This window comes from Hydra vulgaris, chromosome 12 (assembly GCF_038396675.1).
Source record: "Hydra vulgaris chromosome 12, alternate assembly HydraT2T_AEP".
Classification (NCBI taxonomy): Eukaryota; Metazoa; Cnidaria; class Hydrozoa; order Anthoathecata; family Hydridae; genus Hydra; species Hydra vulgaris.
The window spans coordinates 63,562,263-63,585,570 of NC_088931.1; the positions used below are offsets into that span (position 1 = coordinate 63,562,263).

The 23,308-nt window shown below is 28.4% G+C and overlaps 2 protein-coding genes across 5 annotated transcripts in view; both read left to right on the forward strand.

The window, feature by feature from the left end:
• Positions 1-7,100, forward strand: part of LOC100200114 (uncharacterized) — a 31,484-nt gene extending 24,384 nt beyond the window's left edge. For all 4 annotated transcript variants that reach the window (XM_065814067.1, XM_065814066.1, XM_065814069.1 and 1 more), the window contains 3 exons: positions 4,991-5,550; positions 6,252-6,363; positions 6,449-7,100. In XM_065814067.1, the coding sequence (XP_065670139.1) occupies positions 4,991-5,550; positions 6,252-6,363; positions 6,449-6,777 (1,001 nt within the window). In that variant the 3' untranslated portion in view covers positions 6,778-7,100. The remainder of the gene's footprint in view (positions 1-4,990; positions 5,551-6,251; positions 6,364-6,448) is intronic.
• A 6,520-nt stretch (positions 7,101-13,620) lies between these two features.
• Positions 13,621-18,111, forward strand: LOC136088268 (uncharacterized). The gene is made up of 4 exons (XM_065811953.1): positions 13,621-13,779; positions 16,851-16,899; positions 17,156-17,388; positions 17,668-18,111. The coding sequence occupies exons 1-4, from the start codon at positions 13,621-13,623 to the stop codon at positions 18,109-18,111; spliced, it is 885 nt and encodes a 294-aa protein (XP_065668025.1).
• The last annotated feature ends 5,197 nt before the right edge of the window (positions 18,112-23,308 follow it).

Sequence of the window (23,308 nt, forward strand, 5' to 3'; positions counted from 1 at the left end):
ATGGAAACTATATTCAATCCATGGCAGAGTTAGTTATTGTTTTTTTACTCCTGATTCCATTCTCTACTTCTATAAATCTCTTATTCATTCCTCTATGGAATGTTGTCTTTTTTTATTTTATTTACTTGTCCGAGGTTTTAGGGAAGGCACTGTTGTGGAGGTTACTAATTTTTTTTTTTTAATTTAAAATATTTGCAATTCTTTTTTAACTCTTAATTCTGAAACTCGACAAAAAAACCTTTTAACAAGGATTTTGCTTTTTCTGTTTATGTGGTTTTATAACTTTCAAATTTTTAAGTCTTCCATCAACCGTTTCCTTGCTCTATAACCCCATCCTTTTTTTCTAATAACTCCCAACTTAATAGTTGTTGCTTATTGCCTTGTACACCACTACCAGCAAACCGCCTGGTCGGTTCTTGTGAACTGTCTGATACATGTTTATAAAAAAAAACCAAGTGGGCAATTCCACATCAAATCACCCAGTCCATTGAACCATGTGTCTTCCTTTTGTGTTATATTTTGACACATTATTCCTAATTATAAAAAAATATTGCATACAAAATTTCAGCTAAAAAAGTTTAGCGGTTGACAAGATACTGCAATTTTAATACTGTCCTGGTTTCCCAAAATGACCCGGTTTTCATAACACTCTGAAAAAACATTTTCCTTAAAATAATAAGTAATAAAAATGGCAAAAACATGAAAATGAACATATATAATGTTTTTTTGATGCTGAATTCAATAAATGTACTTAAAATGCTCAAATATAAAAAGAACATGCATAAAAATTAATAAAACAACTAGTTTCTATAAAACAACTTTGGGGCCCAATATCTCAAAACACCCCCATCAAAAAATTTTTTTTTTTGCTGTTAATATTTTCAGCTGTTTTTAATCTTACTAGGCACAAAAAATCTAACTGGAAAAACAACTAAAACATACGGAACTTTAATTTCAAAGATTTTTCAAGAAATTCCCAAAAAATATTTGTAAATAAAATAAAGTTAATCGTAATTTAAAAAGTTACTTAAATATACAAGATTTTTAAAGGTATCAAAGATGAAAGTTATTTTGACTGTGTTTGTAATAGTTTACAATATTGCTCCCATTTTACTTGTACTTCCTCTATTTCAGCATTTTCAAACACATAGTTTCTACCAGAACTAGAGCAAGCTTGTGGAACAGATAGTTTTTTCAATATGTTGGTGTTTGGAATAAAACAGTAGTCGTCTCTTTCAGGCCAGTTAAAACAGATTGATGGACCATTTGGATGAAGAAACTTAACTTTAGCATCAACTTTTTCTAAGTTGGTTTTAGTTACAATGCCGATCCACCACTTATCATCACAGACTACAGCGACATAACAACCTAAAGTGACAGTATCAAGTTGAGATATGTCTTGTTTCTTTTTAAGATTGTGGATTATTGTATAATTAGTGTCTGTACTACACATCTTTGCCCCAACCTTGTTATCTCCAAGATGTATAAATTGATGAAAGCTACGAGTACCAGGTAGAGTTGTTACACCGGTGTACCTTTCTTTTTGCTCTTCACGTTGCAATTGTAAGTCTAATCCCTTGATGTAAATGAAGTTAACAACTTTGATTTTATCAATACAAATCTCATACATAGCTTCTGATGTGAGAATTTGGTTTCTGTACGGTCGTTTTAAACTTTCTTGTGTTGTTAATCTTTTTACAGTACCACCAATCCCATCGCATGGTGACTTTCCGTGGGACGTGGCAAAAAAGTTCCATTCAATTTTAAGGCAAAATTCGCTCTCTAGTTGGCATAGATTGTAAAAACTTTTACAATTTTTGTACTGTCCTGCGCAACCATCAGTGAATAAACGTAATTTGGACAGATTGGAAAATTTTATTTTTAATATTGGTATGATTAGTTGGAATATTTTGTACACATAAGTTACATGTATAATGTCATCTGATATAAAACAGTAAGAAATATGTTTCAGTTCACCTTTATCATCTTTATAGTATATGACTAATGGGTGTAAAGAACATTGTTAGGTGTTCCAATGATAGCTCTGTATTTCATCTTGGACAACAAAAGCATAATTTTCAGCAAAGTCGCCAATAATGATAATGTTTGATTGATCCATATATTGTTTCAGTTGGTTAAGGTACTGTGATTGAGAGTGAGCAATAAAAGAATGAGCTTGTAACTTTTCAAAACAAGATGCTAATAGTTCAACAAACGTTGGAACATCAGCTGTTAAACTTAATAGTGTTGCACGGTCAGTAGTTTGCTATTGCTTGTAGTGTATCTCAAAATCATCTTCGTATTCTCCAAAAATCTCATACAAATATTTGGTGAGGGGTTCTTTACCAGGACAATCGTCACACTGTGCAAGCATGCATTCTTTGTTTTCTACTGAGCAAACGGTTTTTGAAAGTAAGTCCTTATACTTTAGTCCAATATTTAAAGCATCTACTAGCAATATGGCATTTTGGTGATAAGAACAAACACAAACAGAATGTGTACCACTTGCACCTGGCAAAATGCACCACTTTGGTCTAGTGAAGCAAATTTTGAGTAACTTATTTGTATTTCTGGATTGTTTTCTTTGTATAATAAATATAGTTCCTTTAAATTACACAAAAGCAGTTTTTTTTGTTTATGGACGTTCTTTTGAATGCTAACATAATCTTTTTTTCCAGGCATAGTTCTACATAAATCACTTAAATCATAAAAAAGTTTAACAGAATCTTCTATTTCTTTTTGTAAGACTTTCCCTTTATACAAAGGTGAGATAGCCAACAATCCTTTTTTATTAAAAAGTTGTCTAGCCTTTTTTGCTTGTTATTCTGTAATTGCAAAGTTTTTTTGTACTTCTAATATTGACCAACTTGGGGGTGCCAGTGTTAGAAGTTGAACAATAGTCCTTTTGTCAGAACATAGAATTTTTTCTTTTATCAAGCTCATAATTTCATCAAAGTTTTTAGCCTTCTTTTTAATGTCATTTGGTTCATAACACAGTTTTGAGGGAACACTGAACTGACTTTGAGTTTTTCTAGTAAGGTTACTTACCATTTCGTTGATGCGCGCAACTTTTCGCTTTCCTTCTGAGAGTATATGTTTTGATGACTTTGAATGAGATTTTAGAGGAGATATATTAAAATTTTCAAGTTCTTCATTGATCTCCTGTCTTTATGATTTGAATGATGATATTAGAAAATCTTCATCTTGTTCACCCTGACTTTGCTTCTCTTTTTTAAGATCTGCTTTTTTGGCAATCTTTTGCTCACAGGGTTTGCAAAGTTTCTTCCCAGGAGCAATATTTAAGCTACTTCTCATCAAGTAATTGAATTGTATATATAATTCAATTACTAAAAGTAATTGAATTGTATATATAATTGCATATAGCTTTATGTATTTTGAATATAGTATAATTGTATGTATAGTTGTATATAGCTTATCTGCACAATTGTTTAAAACATTGTTTATGTTTTGGAAAACCCAAATTAAAAATATATATATATATATTAAAATACTTAAATTCCACTTTTACTTACTTGTAATTTTCTTTGTATGTTTTTTGAATGGATCACAGCATGCTTTCTGCCATATAGGATACATTTTCAAATAATTTGTAGCATGTTTTTCACATAATGTTAAGTTTGATAGTTCAATGTTACAGCGTAATGATATAGCTATTTTTTCTTCGTTGCTTAAAGTTCCAACAACATCTTGTTGGCCTTTGCCTGCATCTGATGTCATTAACCCAATAGAACACATCTTATAATAAACTACTTTGTATAAATGTATTTCCTAAAAAAAAGAGAATTCTTTTTTCCTACTTAATTTTTAGTAAAAAAAAAAATTTAATATAGAAATAATTCAAACCTTTTCAGAATCCCACTGTTGTATAATTTTTTACACTGATAGATATTGTTAATTTTCGTTATAGATATATTTATATATATATACAATTTATATATATATCAAATTGTTAATTTGTTAAAATTTAAATAAAATTTACGAATGCTGTTTTTTTAAGGAGTCTTTTAACTAAATATAATATTTTACAGAATTCTATTTGAAAGTTTTTTAAAATAGCTTATTGAAAATTTGATACATCTTTGAAATTAAAGTTCCGTATGTTTCAGTCGTTTTTCCTGTTAGATTTTTTGTGCCTAGTAAGATTATAAACAGCTGAAAATATTAACAGCAAAAAAAAATTTTTTTGATGGGGGTGTTTTGAGATATTGGGCCCCAAAGTTGTTTTATAGAAACTAGTTGTTTTATTAATTTTTAAGCATCTTCCTTTTATATTTTAGCATTTTAAGTACATTTATTGAATTCAGCATCAAAAAAACATTATATATGTTTATTTTCATGTTTTTGCCATTTTTATTTCTTAATATTTTAAGAAAAATGTTTTTTCAGAGTTTTATGAAAACCGGGTCATTTTAGGAAACCAGGTCAGTATTAAAATTGCAGTATCTTGTCAACCTCTCAACATTTTTAGCCAAAATTTTATGTTAACTTTTCTTTTTAAGATGCAACAGCCAAAGAGATTTTTAAAAAATTTGAAGACCCATGGTTCAAAATTTTCTAAATTTTGGGTGATTTGATGCGGAATTACCCAAGTTACATTGTGCTGTCTTAAGTATGTAATAATTGCAAATTTTAATATAAAGTATATATTGTAAGTATATTTGCTGCTGGAAAAACTCCCAATTACTTAAAACCTTTATTCCTTCCCCCCCTCCCCTTATATTATCCTTATTTTCTCTTTCTAAAAACCCCTTTTTTATGATTGAAAGTTTCCAATGGATGACCTTTTAAAGAAATTTTCAAAAGTGAAATTTATTTTCACGAAAAGGTTTAATAGTTTACAATCAATTTTTTACTAGATTTATTAATAAGTATACTTTTTTTGCCTTTTGATCTTAAGAAAGGAATTTATTGCTAATTTTTTGTAACAGCAGCCACAGTATGTGTATTTTTTTTCTTTACTTTGTTGTAGAAAGCTATTATCCATATTCTTTTGTAAAGCCTTCACCAAAGCATGATGAACCATGTCTCGGGAAGTTTGATTTGAAGATATATTCTAACAGTGAAACAACTGCAACAAATTATGAAACCCCTTGTGAAATAGTGAATGATCAAATGGCAAACATAAAATGCATCTTCCAATATTTGCCATATGAAAGTAGCGTGTTGGTGGAATTACGCGACCTATCAACTCATTATAAACCCATTTGTTTTCAAGGTGTGAAAATTATACAAAGTTATGAGGTTATACTTGAAATGAAGTATCTGTCTTCAATAAAAAATTTCTTTACAGCAACTCACAACATAGAGCGAAAGAATTCCAAGGATAGTGTTAAACTAAAAATTGGAGAACCAATCAAAATTTCGCTAAAAAACAAAAATCTTGAAAAATTAGTAATGAATTTAATTTTATATGAGTCAAATAAACGAAACAAGTTGTTAGCTTGCGGTTATGTTCATGTAAAGGTAAAAGATATCACAAGCACATCTGAAGTACTTGAGATTCAAGAACCATTTCATCCTTCATCTAAGGTAAAATAAACTCTATAGTTTTCAATGACATTATATTATTTACATAAAAGTTTAAAAAACGCACGCACACACTAGAACTTTTTTTTTTCAGCTCCTTTTAAAGTTAATTGTTTTAATGATCCATTTAATTCTTTGGACATTAATAGTAGGGAGAGGAAAAAAGATGTCAACAGTAGTACCGGGAATAACTTTTTGTAAGAATCTAATAACCACCTTAACCCCTATTCAAACTATAGTTGATAATGTGCTCAAAGTTAAAAAAAAGCAATTAACTGTTAAATATTTTGATTATTTTTTGAGTTTCAAATGCTCTTATATATATGATATATGAACATAAATAAATTTATTATTTGTTTATATACATATATATATATATATATATATATATATATATATATATATTATATATATATATATATATATATATATATACATATATATACAAAAATATATATATATATACACAAATATATATATAAATATATATATGTATATATGTGTGTATATATATATATATATATATATATACATACATACATACATACATACATACATACATACATACATACATACATACATACATACATACATACATACATACATACATACATACATACATACAAACATACAAACATACATACATTCATACATACATACATGCATACATATATACATACATATGTACATACATACATATTTAGAACCAACTATCACCAAAAGGAACTATATCTGGCTCAATAGAGTGGAATTCAAATTCGAATCAAATCAACATAAAAGTATTAGCAGCTAGTACTGTAAAATATAACAGAAAAGGTATTTCGGTTACTGATTTGTTAGCTTAAAGTGTCTTTTTTATGTTAATATTATGTTGATAATAATTGAATTGTTTTACATACAGAGTATTTTGTAAAAGCAACATTGTTTGTTGGAAGCGTAGAAATATCTTCATTGAAGACTGAGTCGGCGCTATCACAATATAATGAAATAAGAATACTCGAAAAACTTAGCTTCTCAGTTCCATTCAATGAAAAAAGATCGGAAATCTATAGAACATCCGTACTTCTTCAGATGTATGAGAAAAACAGAATAACTAATGAACTTTTTGGTAGAACAATTCTTGGTCCAAACATGGATACCGAGTGCCGAAAATCTATATATTGTTGGCATAAAATTCTTTGTACTCCAAACAAGGAAATTCAATTTCGTGGGTTGCCGCTTTATTTATGAAACAAATTTATTTAATATAACTCAAATTAATATTTACTTAAAAGGTTATCAAAAAAAATCCAATAAAGATTTTTTAATGACCAATATAAAGCAAAAAATTTTCATTAAGTATGTCTTAATGATACAAACTAAACCCTAAAACCCAAACTCTGTTTCTTAATGTCCATGAATGAAGATTATTTTCCACTCGTTATAAATATCAAATTTTAGTTGATATAATCAAATAAAGTACAGTTTGTTTTATTTGTTAAGTTTCTTTAGTTTGTTTTGTATATTTATTTAAATTGTTTACTTGAAGTTCATTCAATTGAATTCAGTATAAATTCCGTTAAATTGTCTTAAAAATAGATATAGATTACTTCCGAAGAACCATATTAAAAAATTCCTATAGGATCTTATAAAGTTTTGGAACAAAAAAAATGCCATTTTTGACATTTAATTAAGATAAATGAGTTTTGAAAAAATTTTAGCTTTTAATATTGTTACTTTATTTTCCTTCCTAACTTTTTTTTAAATAAATTTTATATGAATTACCTATGAGCGATTATCAAAAGGCAATTAAAAAAATAAGATTGCGTAATAGGTGAAAAATATTTTTACTAACTCGATGAGCATGTCATATTCTGATGAACTTTTGTAAATATTTAAGATTATTTAGTTTCATTATGTTTCTAGAAAAAAGTGGTCACGCATTGAAAGCCACCCACTAGAAAGCCGAGCCTAAAGCTGTTAATCACATAAACACGCCTAGAAATTTTTTACTGGTATTTTGACGTCTTAAAATAATAAGCTATGTTCAAATAAGTAATAAAGATATATATCACGTAAATAAAGTTACATTAATAAAATTAACAAAACATTAAAATGCTTAAACAACTATATTGATAAAATTAAATTAACTAAAAAGGTTTGCGTTTGCTTTAATTTCGATTTAATAATAAATATTTTAATTTTACAAAGTTTCTTCAGATTTGCAAAAATTTGAAACCTTTACTTCTCGTTCGGCAAAAATGTTGGATCTTTGTGTATTTATAGGCAAAGGAATATCACACCAAAACTTTGTGAATATATTGTTAGCCTTTGGATGATCTTTAATGGCTTCTTCGAATTCTTTACCATTTTCAAGGTTTGGTTTGAAAACCAGATATCTGCCTATTTTCCAGCAACAAGCTTAGCTGCCATCTAAAGTCGTTGTCTATCTGAAGGAACTGGTATGTAAGCAAGTAGTAGATAAATTGTCCTGGAGTTCGATCTAGATTGGTTAATATTTGGTAAGCTTTTAAAATTAACCTTAGAAAATTTCTTTTCATTCCAAAAGTATTTCACTACGTTAATCAGATGCTTCAAAAACTGCATTTCATCATTTTATCTCAGTTTATTCTCTTTCAAATGTATACCACTATTGTCAAAGTTGTCAAATGTTAAATAGTCATATTTACTACGTATTGCTTCAACAAAATAATATGACAGTTCAAGTGAATTGGTATTACCTCCAAAAAAAGTCATCCAGACATAACTTTAATAATCGATCTAATATATGGTGTTGACAACCATCATAGAAAGGTTTCTGAAAGCCAACACTTTCAAAATGTGTCATTAATCTCTTTACCACGCCACTTGCTTTCCCAGTGTTACATTTGTAGTGTCTGTCACGATCATTTTTATAGATCCCATAAATCATATTCATTTAAAAGCTCTCGAAGTCCTTCAAAATTGTATACCATTAATTGCTTACACCAATTCTTGACCTTCAGTTCTTTTTTCAGTTTATCTCTTTAACCTTTTACTTTCTCTGATTACTTCAATATAGATTGCTGGTTGAGTTGGTTCAGGAAAGATTGACACCAGCCATCTCAAGTTGTTGGCAGCTTTTCGTATACATAGCTTTGCTTGACAAACCAATTTAACAGCCTTAACAGTCCTCTGTTTAATTTTTTGTTTATTAATATTTATTAAAGGTTCATAATCACTGCTTCCCTCACTTACTGGCTTATTAACACTTTCGTATTCCTCTCTGTATTCATTCAGAATTGAAGTTGATGGCATTGATTGAACTTTTCCAATTTTTATTTCCTTTGAATTTTTTTTGCAACTATCAAGCTTCATTGTAGTATATCTCACTCTACTAGATGTCTCTAATTGCTTTAAATACAGATTTTTATCATCAGAATCCAATTAAAGTCCATCCTCTTTCGTTACATCTAATAAACCATCAAAACTATAAGTACCTGGTTTTTTGATTTCTATTTGTCTCTCTTTAATCAATTCTTCTATTATTCTTGGCACTGATCTTTTGTCTATTGTTGGAAAATTGAAATTAGCCCATAGTTCTAAACATTTATCTGAAATTTTCTTTATTTGTCCTTTCACATTTTTACAGTCTGATGCCAAGCTGGTGCATCGGTTAATTATTTATCAATTTATTGGCATTTTACATATTGCTCCTAATGATTCTTGAGATCTATTCTTACGTAATCTTTTACTTTTCTCAAAGTCAATTTTTTTCATGTCTCTTGATATTTTGGTTGCAGTAGAATTTTTGTTTGACATATTGAATGGTTGCGTAATAACTGAACTTGTAATGCCTTATACACTTTTATTCTTTAATTAGATTAAATTACACAACGCTAAATTTCACTAATAAATCAAAAACCAAAATAGCGCGTTAAGTTTAATGAAAATCCCCGCGTAATGAGCTTAAGATCTCCTACTTCTATTTTTAAAATAAATTTAGCGTTGTGTAATTTTTTTAAATATATTTTGCTGTTAAAAAGTATTTACAATATTTAGACGTTTTTATAATTTTTTACATGAAGATTATCAGGATTTTATCATAAAACCCTTTACAATATATGGTCATTTTTGATAAGAAATACTATGTGTGCAGTAATACATGTGTGCAGTAATACATGTGTGCAGTAATACATGTGTGCAGTGATACATTTTTATGCAGTAATACATGTGTCCAGTGATACATTTTTATACAGTAATACATGTGTGCAGTGATACATTTTTATGCAGTAATACATGTGTGCAGTGATACATTTTTATGCAGTAATACATGTGTGCAGTGATACATTTTTATGCAGTGATACATGTGTGCAGTGATACATTTTCATGCAAAAAATAAAAAAACTATAGACATTTTTCATTTAAAAGTATAATTTTTATAATTTTTTACGTTTCTGTTAAAATAAAGCAAAAGTCAGTTTGGTAGAAAAATAAAAAATAAAAAAAAAATGCTAAACAGCAGACAGTATTTAATCAACATTGTAATCGAATACACGTAAATATAATAATACATGATTTTCAATAGTCGTTCATGTATAAATAGGGTGTAAAGAGCTCGTTTTTTTGTTTTTTTTGAATTAATAAAAGTTAATAAGACTTTTTTTGTTCAAGATAAAATTTTTTAATGATAACTTTTGAGAATTCAGGTTACTGTATTTTGTCAAATCTGTATTTTTGAATATTAATTAATTGTATAGATAAGGACAACGATATTTAATAAAAAACCGCGAGATATTTGTTTTTTTGAAGGGTTCGTTAAAGTTTTCTTTTGTTCTGATATTGTATCTATTTTTGCTATTTTGGAAGAAGTTATTTGAGAAATGAAAAGGAACAAGTCCAAGTTTATATTTTAGCATAAACATCAAATTTTGGAATATGTTGATTTGGTAAACATTTAATGCTTTTAAGTGTTTTAAAAGCAGCTCAGCATGCGAGAATTTCCTTTATTATAAACTATTCTTGCAACATGTTTTTGATTTTGATAGAGCGAGGCCAATTTGAATTAATGGGTATTTGCCTATGCAATATTGGCGTGTATATAATAGCATTCTATAAGCGAGAAGTACAGAAGCTTTAGGGTTTTTTAAGACGATGCACTGTGATTCGTTTCATACAATCTAGCTGGACAAAAATATTTTGCTCACGAGTTTCATTGCTCTAATCATGAAAGGTTGAAATAAATAATATTTTGTTGTTTTATTGAATAATTACTTTGGTTTTAATAACTTAGAAGATTTTTTTGCGGAAGACAGGGGAAAAATTCCTCGCCTACAACCCCACCACCCCTCTTCTACTCCCCCTCATTGCAACAACCACTGTTATAATAAAAAAATGAAGTTAAAAAGAAAAAATATATTTATAAAACAAGGATACATAATATTATACAATAAATTTTATTAATAAATTAATTATCAGAAAACTCGTTGTTTATATCCACTAAGCACTCATCACTTGAATCTTCAGATGAGACTCATCATTTATAACATCGGACAAGTTACAACTTCCTATTCTTGAAACCGGAACAATCAAATTCAAAACCTCTACTGGCAATTTTTTGCTTCTTTTTTCAGGCAGTTCTCTAAGCGAATTGATACCAGGGCCAGATGTTATTAAGAACATAATCAGCAAATCCATATTTGTAGAAATGCGTGGTTTTTTCCTAGTATAATGTTCTCAGAACAATGTTTTTCAAATTTGACACAATCAATGTCATAGCCAGAAGATAGCGTTCTTAATAAAACACTAGATTTTTTAATTAATTTGACGTCTAATTCTGTAATCTCTCCGCTCTTTTCTGGATTTAAAAAAAACCTGCGAGTTGTGTTGCCATCATTTGTATTGCCATAATGAGGTTTTGGTCTATCCAAAATAAGTCCCATTTGTTTTCTAAACTTTTGCATAATCTCTTCCGAACGTTCTCTGATACGACATTTATCCTCATTGCCTCTAACTTGCCACTTTTTAATGTCTAAACGGTAGCTAATGTGTAGCAAGCATTCAAAAGTACGTATCGAAGCATGCAAGGTAGACAGACCAAAATTGTAATTTTCTTTTCATTCAATCATACCTTTTAATTCACCATTCATCATTTTTGGAGTAACACCACAAATATAACATTTTTGTGTAGAGTGCGTATCGGTTAAAGCATTGCATACTTTTCCGTCTGTTATTGTAAGTAACAGATTGTGTTTACTAATAAATTTAAATTCACCAACAGTACACAGTGTTGGAAGAAGTTCAGATATTTCTTTTAAAACTTTGTCAGTTTCTATTACAGTAAATTCCTGTTTCTTTTAAAAATATTAATTTAATTGGTCGGCAATAAAGTGTTGACGATGGTTGAGGATTTTGCCAAATAATAGTTTTAGAGCCATCACTCAGTCTCAATGGAACAAACGCAAACACAAACAGAAACTTATTAATAGCATCGGAGTTCTCAAATCTTTGTTTATAGGTAATGTAGCCAGAACTTCCGTCACATCCCCATTTCCTTATTAATGTAAGCGACAAATTAGAGGATGCATTTTTTGGAAATTGACTTAGTGTTTCAATTAAACGTTCAGTTGTTTTATTCAATATGGCTTGAAGTTTAATTTCAGCTTGTGTTTCTGAGATAGAAATAAATTCTTCTGGAGAGTAACACAACCTTTTGGATTTACATAAATTATAGTAAGATGGAAACACTTCATGCCCTACGTTTATTAACCACGTTCTTGTTTGCTTATAAGAGTGACAAGTACACTTGGAATCTACATAATAAACAAGTGCCTCATCGCTCCTCAACTGCCTGCTACCACAAATAATATCAGTAGATTTTCTTCGCTCTAAGGTTTCTGTACTTTTTCTAATAGAAGTAGCTACGTTTCTTTGACCGACAAACGATGTGCTATTTCATCAGCTTTTGTTAATTCATTGGCACTTCGCAATTGCAATAAGTCTTCAGCTCTACGTCTTTTGGTTTTGAAGATGAGTATTCAAAGTTTTTCTTTGGCCGACCTTGAGGCTGACTTACTTCAGATGTTGTGGAAGCACAGGACCGGTGAAAATTTATTTTAAATTCTTAATTATTGTCCTCTAACCAACTTTTATTTTTATTTAAAAAATGATCCATATTTCTATTGGCTGCATTCCACTTTTGCGCAAATTTAACGGATATGCTTGCCATTTTTAACTGTATTTTTTTTTCGAATCACTAGTAACATCTTCTGCAGTATAGTCTTTCAGAATAAAGTCACACAAAAGAGAATTTCATTCTTCCTTTGTATATTTTTGCTATTCTTCAAATAACTCCAATTTTGTAATAGAATACACTCGGTCTGAAAAAAATTAGATAAAAATGAAACGGGAAAACGTGGGCAGCCAAATTTTTATTAAATTTGTTAAAAATTATTAACATTGTTGTGGTTATAATATATTAAAAAATCAGCCTGGATATATTTGGATAAAATTAGTTACACGCTATGTTAATTATAAAACGAAAAAGAAGTTGCAATTTTAACAGTTTTTTTAAATCTATAGAATATCATTTATGCCAATTATTTTAAATAAGTATTCGATAAAATACAATATACATACCCTCTAATGTAAAATTCATCACAGCAGAGTTAATTATTATTTACAACAAATTAGTTATACGTTATTGTTACACAGTAAAATTGCAGCTATTTTTTTACAAAAATCTGTTTATCTTTAAGTGACACTTGAGCGCTAATGAATTAACACTTACAAACGCGTGCACTATTTAATATTTTGAATTTTTCTCTAGTATTCAGTAATATCATGGGAATATCTACTAATTGGTTCCTTGAATTGACTTTTGTCCAGATAGATTGTATGAGTCGGTTCACTGTGCGATGTAGAGCTAGCTTTGTAGAGAATCCCAATGTTTTTTGAGATTTTAGTGTTTAATATGTTTATGTGCGCTTTCGATGAGATGTTATCATCGAAAAGTATCCCTAAAAATTTTATTGATTGGGTTCTCTCGATTTCTTTATTATCTATTTTTAGCAAAGGTAATGAGGAGGGTGATTTTTTTTGCAGAAATGAAAAACGATGTATTTGGTTTTTGCTGTGTTTAATGATAACTTATTGAACTTGAGCCTTAGTTTTTCAAGTTCAACATTTGCAGTTACAAAGTGTTCAGTAATAGATGTAGATGTAGAGAATAAGTTAGTATCATCGACAAACATTATGACATTTAGTATACTTGAGGCATTTGAGAGATCATTGATGTATATTAGGAACAAGAGGGGTGCAAGAGTGGAACCTTGGGGAACACCGCATTTTATTTTGAGTAGTTCTTATGATTTTTTTTCATAGTTGACTATGCATTGTTGTAAGTTTTTCAGAATACTTTTAAACCAATTTAAGGCGAAACATTTTATCCAATATTTTCCCATCTTTTTAGTAGTAGGGTTTTTTTAATTTTTTATTTTTTTGTAATTTATTTCGTCACTATTCATTTTATATACAATTAGCTTTAATACATTTATAAATTAGATAAGAATTAGAATAATGACAGGAGCAATTAGAAGACTGTAGTCTTATCATAAATAGCCCCCTTTCATTTGCAATTTTGCAATAATTTTCACGTGAGATTAACGTGACATTAAAAATTCCTGAATAGAAATAAATCAATGATATAATTCTCCTTAAGTAGAATTCGTAAGTAGAAATAAACCATGGTATAATCATCGTTTGTAGTCATTCATAAGGGATAAATTCGTTACAGTTAGTTATTTTTGATTTGATCTTTAAAAATAGGAGAGTATGTTGAAGTCACTTAAGTTAAATAGGTGCTGTTTGAATGCTGCTTTAAAGAGATCTGATGACTTCATGTTTTTTATTTCTTCTTTAAGGATCAAATTTCATAGCCGCGGTCCTCGAAGAGAAGTCAGTTATTTTAAGTAGAGTCTTCGGAGTTTTAAAGTTTTGAAAAGAGTACTTCGTTGGGTATTTGTGATCAATGGTGGAAAATTGATTTTCAAAGTATTTTGGTAACAAGTTGTTTTGCAAATGTTCAGCTCATAAATATTTAGAGCTCCAATTTCCCTGAATAATGGTTTGGCGTGGGTATATCTATTAGCATTGCATACTATTCGACACGCTTGCTTTTGTTTAACGTAAATTTTCTTTAGTACTGAAGAGTGTGCGCTTGCCCAAACAATATTGCAATATTTGATATAACTGTGAATGAACAAATAATATATACTTTTTAAGCAAGTTTTATTTAGAAGGTGTTTTATTTTATGCATGATGCCAATTGACTTGGAGATATTGTTTTCGATGTGCAAAGTATGATTCTTCCAACTAAGATATTCTTGAAAAATTATTCCCAGGATTTTGATAGAATGGTCTCTTTCTATATTAATGTTGTTGATCATAAGCTTGGGAAGTTGAAGTGGTAAGAGCCTTGGGGTACACCACAACTAATTGTTTGTAATCGTGTACATGCTGAGTTGTGCGACACTCCTTGTTTTCTGTTATTTAAGTAACATCTGAACCATTTTAGATTGTTGTTTGTTACTCCATATATATCTAGCTTGTGTAGGAGGATCTCGTGGTCAACTGTATCGAATGCTTTGGTTAAATCAATAAACAAGGCCAGAGTATATTCATTATTTTCAAAACCACTCAAAATTTTATTGACTATTTCAATTATTGCATGATATGTTGAATGGCTCTTGCGAAAACCAAACTGTTTGCTATACAGAATTTTATTTATTTCAAGATAGTTATATAATCTATTCTGCATGATACTTTCAAGAAGTTTTGAAAAGAATTGATATAGGCCTATAGTTTGATGCTAAAGAGTCATCGCCATTCTTATAAATAGGGACTACTCTTGCTAATTTTAATTGATCAGGAAAAACTCCAGTTTTAAAGGATAAATTGAATATTGTTAAAAGAGGCGATTTGATAATATCAAATACTGATTTTAAAACAATTGCATTGGTTTCGTCGATGCCTGGACTTTTGTTGGTTTTTAGTAAATTTAAAGCTGTTCGAAGTTCATCCGAGGATATATCAAACTCATTCATAATGTTTTTTTTTTTAAAAAGGACTTAAACGTTTTTCTTCCCGGAATTATTTTTTCGGCTAAATTTTTACCAACGTTTATAAAGAATTCATTAAACATATCAGCAATTTTGTCTTTGTCGAAAACATCTGTGTTCATTTTTGTTTGTAAACGGTTTGGAACAACAGTGTTTATGTTTAGTTTCTTTTTTCCAGTTACTTCTTTTATTATATCCCATTTTTTCCTACCATTTTCTATCGAATTTTTGAGCAGATTGGAGTAATAGTTTTTTTTAATTTGTTTTTTTAATTTTTCAAAAGAGTTTTTGTAATTTTTGTATTTAGTTTCATTTTTTAAAATTTTTATTTTTAAAACATTATCGGAGAACCTTTGCTTCTTATACGATGATTTTTTAAGCCTTTTCGTCATCTAAGGCTTTTGCAGATTTTTTGAATGAATTGTTTTCTTGGTCTTTAGAAAAGCTTTTTCGTATTGTTTAAAAAATAAGCGTATAAAAAGATCATAAGCATTATTCGCATCATTGCACTCAGCTATGAGTTCCCAATTGGTTTCGTGTATCAAATCACGAAATTTTTTTTATAGATGTTGTTTATTTGTCTGACGTAGGTGGTAAAGGAATTATTATCTTCAATGGTTAGCGATTGATTATCAGAAAATTTGGAAAATGGTCACTTATATCGGATTTTATGATGCCACTTTCGATTGTATAAATCACATGTTGCACAAAATCTGTGTGAGCCAATTCGACTTTAACCGTCTATGACTTGCAGACCACTACGAAACAATAAATACTATATATCGTACACCCAGATCAAGGGCGCCACAAGTCAAAAATTATGGATATTGAGTTATGAATGTCATTTGATAGTATGTCATGTGTTGTACATGGTGACGAAATACCACAAGCCTAAAACAAATGTTTACAAAATGACAGATACAAACGGCACTTTTACTTGGAAAAAATACTAAAAACTTAAAATTTCATTTTCTCAGTTTGACACTTTTTGACTTGTGGCACCCATGATCTGGCTGTACGATATTATTCTTATATCAGTAAATTTTAAATGCTATATAAAATTATCTTATCTTATAGTAAAAATATTTTTCCTAACTAGTTGGTTTGAAAGAAAGTAATTTGTAAATATTTTCTTTGAATAGTCGAGAATATACTACTCTCAAACGAATTATACATATCTCGAGTTAATATATTACATTATTTTATATTATTTTTTAAATTCTTTAGATGTCTAAAAATAAAAAAAGGTCATATTCAGATGAATATATGAAATATGGTTTTACCTACATGCTAAAAGAAACCATTTGCTACCCTTAGTGTGTTATTTGTTATAAAGTACTAGGAAATGACTCTATGAAACCCTCAAAGCTTGCTATTCACTTGAATAAGTGCCATCCTGATTTCGAACAAAAGATTCTGATTTTTCAAAAGAAAATTTGAATCACTGAAGAGATATAAGTTGGATAAAACTGGGATTCATCAAACTCAGCAGAATATAGTAGAAGCATCTTATAAGGTTTCATATATAATAGCACAGAAGAAAAAAGCTCACACATTGACGGAAGAAGTTATACTTCCATGTTCAAAAGAAATCGTTAGACTATTATTTGGAGAAGAAGCTGTAACGAAGATAGATAATATATCTTTATCAAATACTGCAGTCAAACGAAGGCTAACTAACATTTCATCAAATATTAAAGAAAATGTTATAAATGAAATTAAAAAATCACCATATTTTTCTATTCAGTTGGATAAGTCCACAGATGTAAGTTCAATGACACAATTAATTGTATTTTGTAGGTATATTCACAATAATAAGTTCAAAGAAGAACTTTTGTTCTCTTCTTTCTTTGAAACAACAACAAAAGCAGATATTATGGAAATTATGAAACAGTTTTTCAATGACAATCAATTACAATGGAAATATTTGTTAGGAATTACTACTGATAGGAGCTCCTGCCATGACGGGTTGTAAGTCTGGATTGCAGACTAGAGTAAAAGAGATTGCTCCAAGTGTAGTTGGTGTACACTGTTTTATTAATAGACAGGCTTTGGCAACCAAAACATTACAGGTAATTTGAAAACCGTATTTAATCCATTAGTCAAATTAGTAAATCATATAAAATCTTCTGCTCTGAACACTCGACTTTTTACAAAATTTTGTTCTGACCTAGATGCTGAACACAATAAGTTATTGTTTTATACTTCAGTGCAATGGCTTTCTGCTGGAAATTTTTTGGAAAGATTTTTCAAGCTTAGAAACGAAGTGAAAGAGTTTTTATGTCAAATGAAAAGTGGATTGGTAGAATATTTTGAATTTGACAATTTTGAAATAACAACTGCTTATCTTGTGGAAATTGTGGGTCATTTTAACAAGTTAAATTTGCAACTTCAAGGCAAAAATGCTAATGTCATTACACACTCAGATAAACTGAAAGCATTGAAAAGCTCAAACTGTATAAGACTAGAATTAATAATGGAAATTTGATAATGTTTCAAAATTTAAATAGTGTAATTGGAAATAACATGCTTCCCGAAGTTATAAAGACAGAAATACACTGTCACCTAGATAATCTGGAAAATAGATACCTAGATGAACTTCGTATTTACTTTCCAGATGTGAACCTTTTGAGCAGTGAAGTATTATATCACCATTTTCTTGTGATGTAAAAAATTTGAATGAGGAAAGAAGAATTTGTAGAGTTAAAGAAAGAATTTATAAAGTTAAAGAAGAATTTATAGAGTCAAAGAATGATACCACTGCTAAGGATCACTTCAAAATAACACCATTAAATAACTTCTGGTTGAAAATGAAGAATTCATATCCATTGTGTTCAACAATTGGACTTAAAGCCCTTATTCCTTTTTCAACATCATATATCTGCGAAGCAGGGTTTTCAGCCATGTTATCTATAAAAACTAAAAAAGAAATAGACTTGAAATCGATGCAGATATCAGATGTGCTCTATCAAAAACTAAACCAAATTTTCAGATATTAATCGCTGGTAAGCAGTGCCAGAATTCACATTGACCTGTTTTTGTATCATATATTAACTAAGATAAAATATTTTTGGGTCATAGATAGTCTATTCTGTTAAAAAATACCTTGAATAAAATATTGTCCTGATGAATAAAAATTAAATTACTAAATTGTTCGCCTTGTAATAATTTTTAAAAGCAAAGGGGTCCATGGAGATTTTTCTATTTTTCGCTAGAATGTTTTCCTTTTCAAAGCGTTCGTTCTTTTCTTCGTAGACTTTAGCTACTTTTTAATCGAAAAGTTCTTTTTAAAATTTAAAGATAATTTTACGTCTTCAATATCTTTTACCAAAGTTTTGATTTGGTTAGCATTTTCTTTAAAATTTTGTTCCACTTTATCAAGCCGCTCATTGATGATTTTCGTGTTTGCACTAAAAATTTCGACAAATATTTTTTCTTGTTGTTCAGCATCGCCTCTGTTTCTTTTCTAAATTCCAATAACATTTCCTGTAGCATTTTTTTAATTTCTGCAAGTGTAACTGCCATTTGTTATAATGTTTTAACGTACAATAAGTTTTTTATTTAGTTATTTTTTTAAATTTTTTTACGTAAAACAATTTTTTTTTTTAAAACAGATAAAAACGCGTCTGCTCTTCTTGAAGGCTTATTGCATAAAAAAAATTAATTTTTAAATGATCTTTAAATGTTAAATGATCTACGTTAAATGATCTGCAATGTTAAATGATTGGTTTAAATGATCTACGATGTTAAATGATCTACGTTTTTAAATGATCTACGATGTTAAATGATACGGGTTAAATGATCTACGATAAATCAATGCTTTCGATAAATCAAGAAAGACTCCAAGTACATATTTTTTAATTTCAAAAGAATCGCTTATATTATTTATGAGATCTATAATTGCATGTTCGGTAAAGTGTTTTTTTTGGAAACCGAATTGTTTTTCATTTAAGTTTGCTTTTCATTTAAATTGTTGATTTTTACGTATGTATATAATTTGTTGTAAATTACTCGTTCCAAAAGTTTTGAATTTACAGACAATAATTAATTACAAAACAAACTATAATTCATTCGGTGCGTGAGTTTTTAAAAGTTTTTACCTTAAAATTATTTTTTAATTTAGTTTTTACCTTAAAATTATTGTCATTTTTTTCAAAATATAAAAGCTCATAACTAGGTGACATGCTCATTTGAAAATCTTAAAACTATTTTTTATTTCATGCTCCTATCGCATAACTGCAACATGTTGCTTTATACTTTATAAAATGATTTATGTAATTTTCACCCAATGAACTCAACATGGAGTTAAAATACTCTTTCTCTTAAACAAATAAAACGAAAAAAGGTGTTAAAACCTGTTTTTACACCTTTTTAAGAAATTTTTAAGTAAAAATCAACATACCATTCATCCACATACCATTCTCTGATTCATATTTTTGAATGTTAACTTTTTTTTTTCTTACAAAGTGCATGCTTCCCGTATCTATACTCTAAAAAACTTATTTTGGGCATCTAAAATCATCTTCAATGTACAAGCTTAAAAGTATTTTAAATAATTTTAATTTATCATTTATATTTTGGATGTTTCAACTATAAACACGTTTTTAAATTTTTTTTCCTTTTTTTCTTTTTTTTTTTGTACAAAATTTCTTAGTTTCTTAGTATTATTTCTTTTTTAATAAGTTTGCAACATTTCCTGTAAATATTTGCAACAAAAAGTATTATAAAGTTTATTTAGAAAGATTTGGAATTGCCATGAATTTGTACTTAGGTTTAATTTTCAAAAAATTCTCGTTTATTTTTCTTTTGTTAGAACTTGATTAACATTAAAAGTTTGTTGAAGTAAGTAAAATTTTTTTAGATATTGTGTTTACTTTTATGCAGTTATAATTATTATTGTTATTATTGTTGTTATATATAATAATAATAACAATAATAATAATAACAATAATAACAATAATAATAATAGTGATAATAAATATGTTGATAAGTATCAGTATAGAATGGTTCAATACTTTGAGTAGACCAAATTATATTATACAAAAACAACTGGTATTTAAAGAGACACGATTCCGATGGGGCGATCATTAGATGCCAACTGTTGTGCATGTAATAGTTATGACGTGAACAATCTTAACGACAAAATAAATTCATCACAAAAATATTACTCATTTTCGGCTATGAAGATATCAAAGTTGTTCAAAAAATGATACCAGCTCACTTACTTTGTTCTATAACTTTAATTTTAACTTTATTATGTGGTAATTTTCAGTTAAGCATATTTTTTCTTCGGGTTTAAACGGTTGCGCTTTATCAATCATCATAGCCCTTTTTTATTAATATTCCACATAAATTCAGAAAGCTCTGTTATGTTTGCTTTATTGAAATTAATTTGTGTGTTTTTAGTAGCGGTCTTTAAACAGTATTTTCTGTTAGTCGCTATCTTGTATACTACAAATGTAACGTAAAAACCTCACCATGCTATACCTTTTAAAGGCATTTTCTTTCTAAAGTATATTGTGAAGTATGTCGGCAGTTGGTTGGTGTGTTAATGCCATATAAAAAAATTTTATTGTGGAGAGTGATAATATTTTCGATGTTAGGAAAACAACTGTAGCTTACTTTTAAGTTGTTTTTGTTAAAGATTTTATAAAATTTGTGTGATAAGACACGTATAATAAGCAATTTAGTTACAAAAATTACATTCAACTTATCTGACAATAATAGAGTTAATCATTTATCTGATGCTTTTAAAGAAGATTGTTTTACAATAAAAGCATTGACTGGCCAAAAACTTATAAACCCTAAATTGTTCCATTAAAATAAAATAAAAACTTGAACATACTTATTTTGATCTAATTTAGAAAAACTGATAATTGGTAACATCACAGATAAATAATTGAATGTTAAAAAGTCTGGTTTGAAAACAAATTGTCAAGCAGAAAACAATGACAATACTGTGAAAACTTAGAATCACATGTTATAGTAATTTTGGTATTGTTCCATATATGTTCCATATATGTTCCATATATAAATCTTTACTATTTTCGCTATTCATAAATGTTTTATCTTTAATATAAAATCTTTTAAATTTTATTTGATTCTCAGACTTTATTCCTTTTTGTTCTCATAAAAAAATCGAAACACCTTTTACATTAGTAAACGAAGAGTATTTAAAATGTAATTAAATGGCTATATGCAACAAACTGCTTTTGCATGTAAAAAAAAAAAAAAATTTTTAAACCAAACAAAAGAATTACCTCATCTTACTCCATCTTAACTCATCTAATTAACAAAACTATAACCGAAGGCAAAACATTCGTAAATTTATTACTGATAAAATTTGATGAAAATTTATTATTAATAAATTTTCATTAAAATTTGTTACTAATAAATTTATTGGCATGATCTATAGGGTTAAACCACTTCAAAATTTTATGTCCCGAAAAAGTTTATATTTTTATTTTATACATTGTTACTTATTTTACGGCAACATCTTATGGGCAAGTACTACTTAAGCGGTTGTAAAAGAACTTTATAGCAAGCAAAAGCATGTTCTCAGAATCGTATTTTAGCTGTTGCTTGTGAACCTCCTTTACCTATACTTGGTGCTTTGATTATCTTCCAACTTAACATCCATTTGTTTTACAGTTCATGTATATATGTGCGTATTTTATAGTTCGTGTTAACATTCGCTTGTTTTACAGTTTGTGTATATAGACAATCTACCAAAATCTTTAAAACTTATTTTAAAGAAATAAATTCTAAAAATCCTACAAGATTTTCTGTTTTTTGTACCAAAATCTCATTCAAAACTAAATTCTTGTTCCATTCAGAATCGCGGATCATTTTTTGGGAAAATTTTTTTAAACATGGCTTTCAAAAGTTTCCGAGTTCAAATCTAAATCAAAACATTATTTATTACACATAGGTTTTGATTTATTTAGATATAAATGTTTATTTTAAAATAGATTAAGATAATATACCCTGTAACTATTTGACAATAAGATAAAAAAATTAAATAATAGAAAGTTTGCTATTATATCGATGACATAGAAGACAGATGTGATATGTACGATGGATCTAACATTTACAAAACTTTTAAAATTTGAATATCTGATTCATTTAAGCTTATACTGCTATTTTACTATTCACTTGTAAATTAACCAGAAAACATTTTTGTAGTGGATTTGCAGTGGACCTATTTAGGCATTTTGAGCGGTTTGTTGTAATTTAGTGGCTTCTGCTATAAATGATCAATTGATAACTTTCCAACATGTGATATAGTGGCTAGTCATCGACCAGCCACTTTTTGTGGCTGCCACTATTGGTCTACTAAGTAACCATTAACAAAAACTACAGTTGACCACTCAAAATGCCTAGATAGGCTCACTGAAATTCTGCTATATAATGTTTGCTGGTATATAATTTATTTAAGGATGTTCCGAAAAAATTTAATACCTATGTTCATGTTAGTTTTAACATATTTTAAAAAACTTTGTTAAATAAAAACTTTTTATTAACATTAATAAAATGGTTATTAATGAAAGTCTTGTTAGTTGCTTTATTAATGGCACAATAAGAAGAAATAACAAAGGGTGTTATGTTAACTCAACACTCAGAGAAAACTTGTATCGTCTACAAACTTCATTCATTATCAAAGTTATTTATATAAATTAAAAATA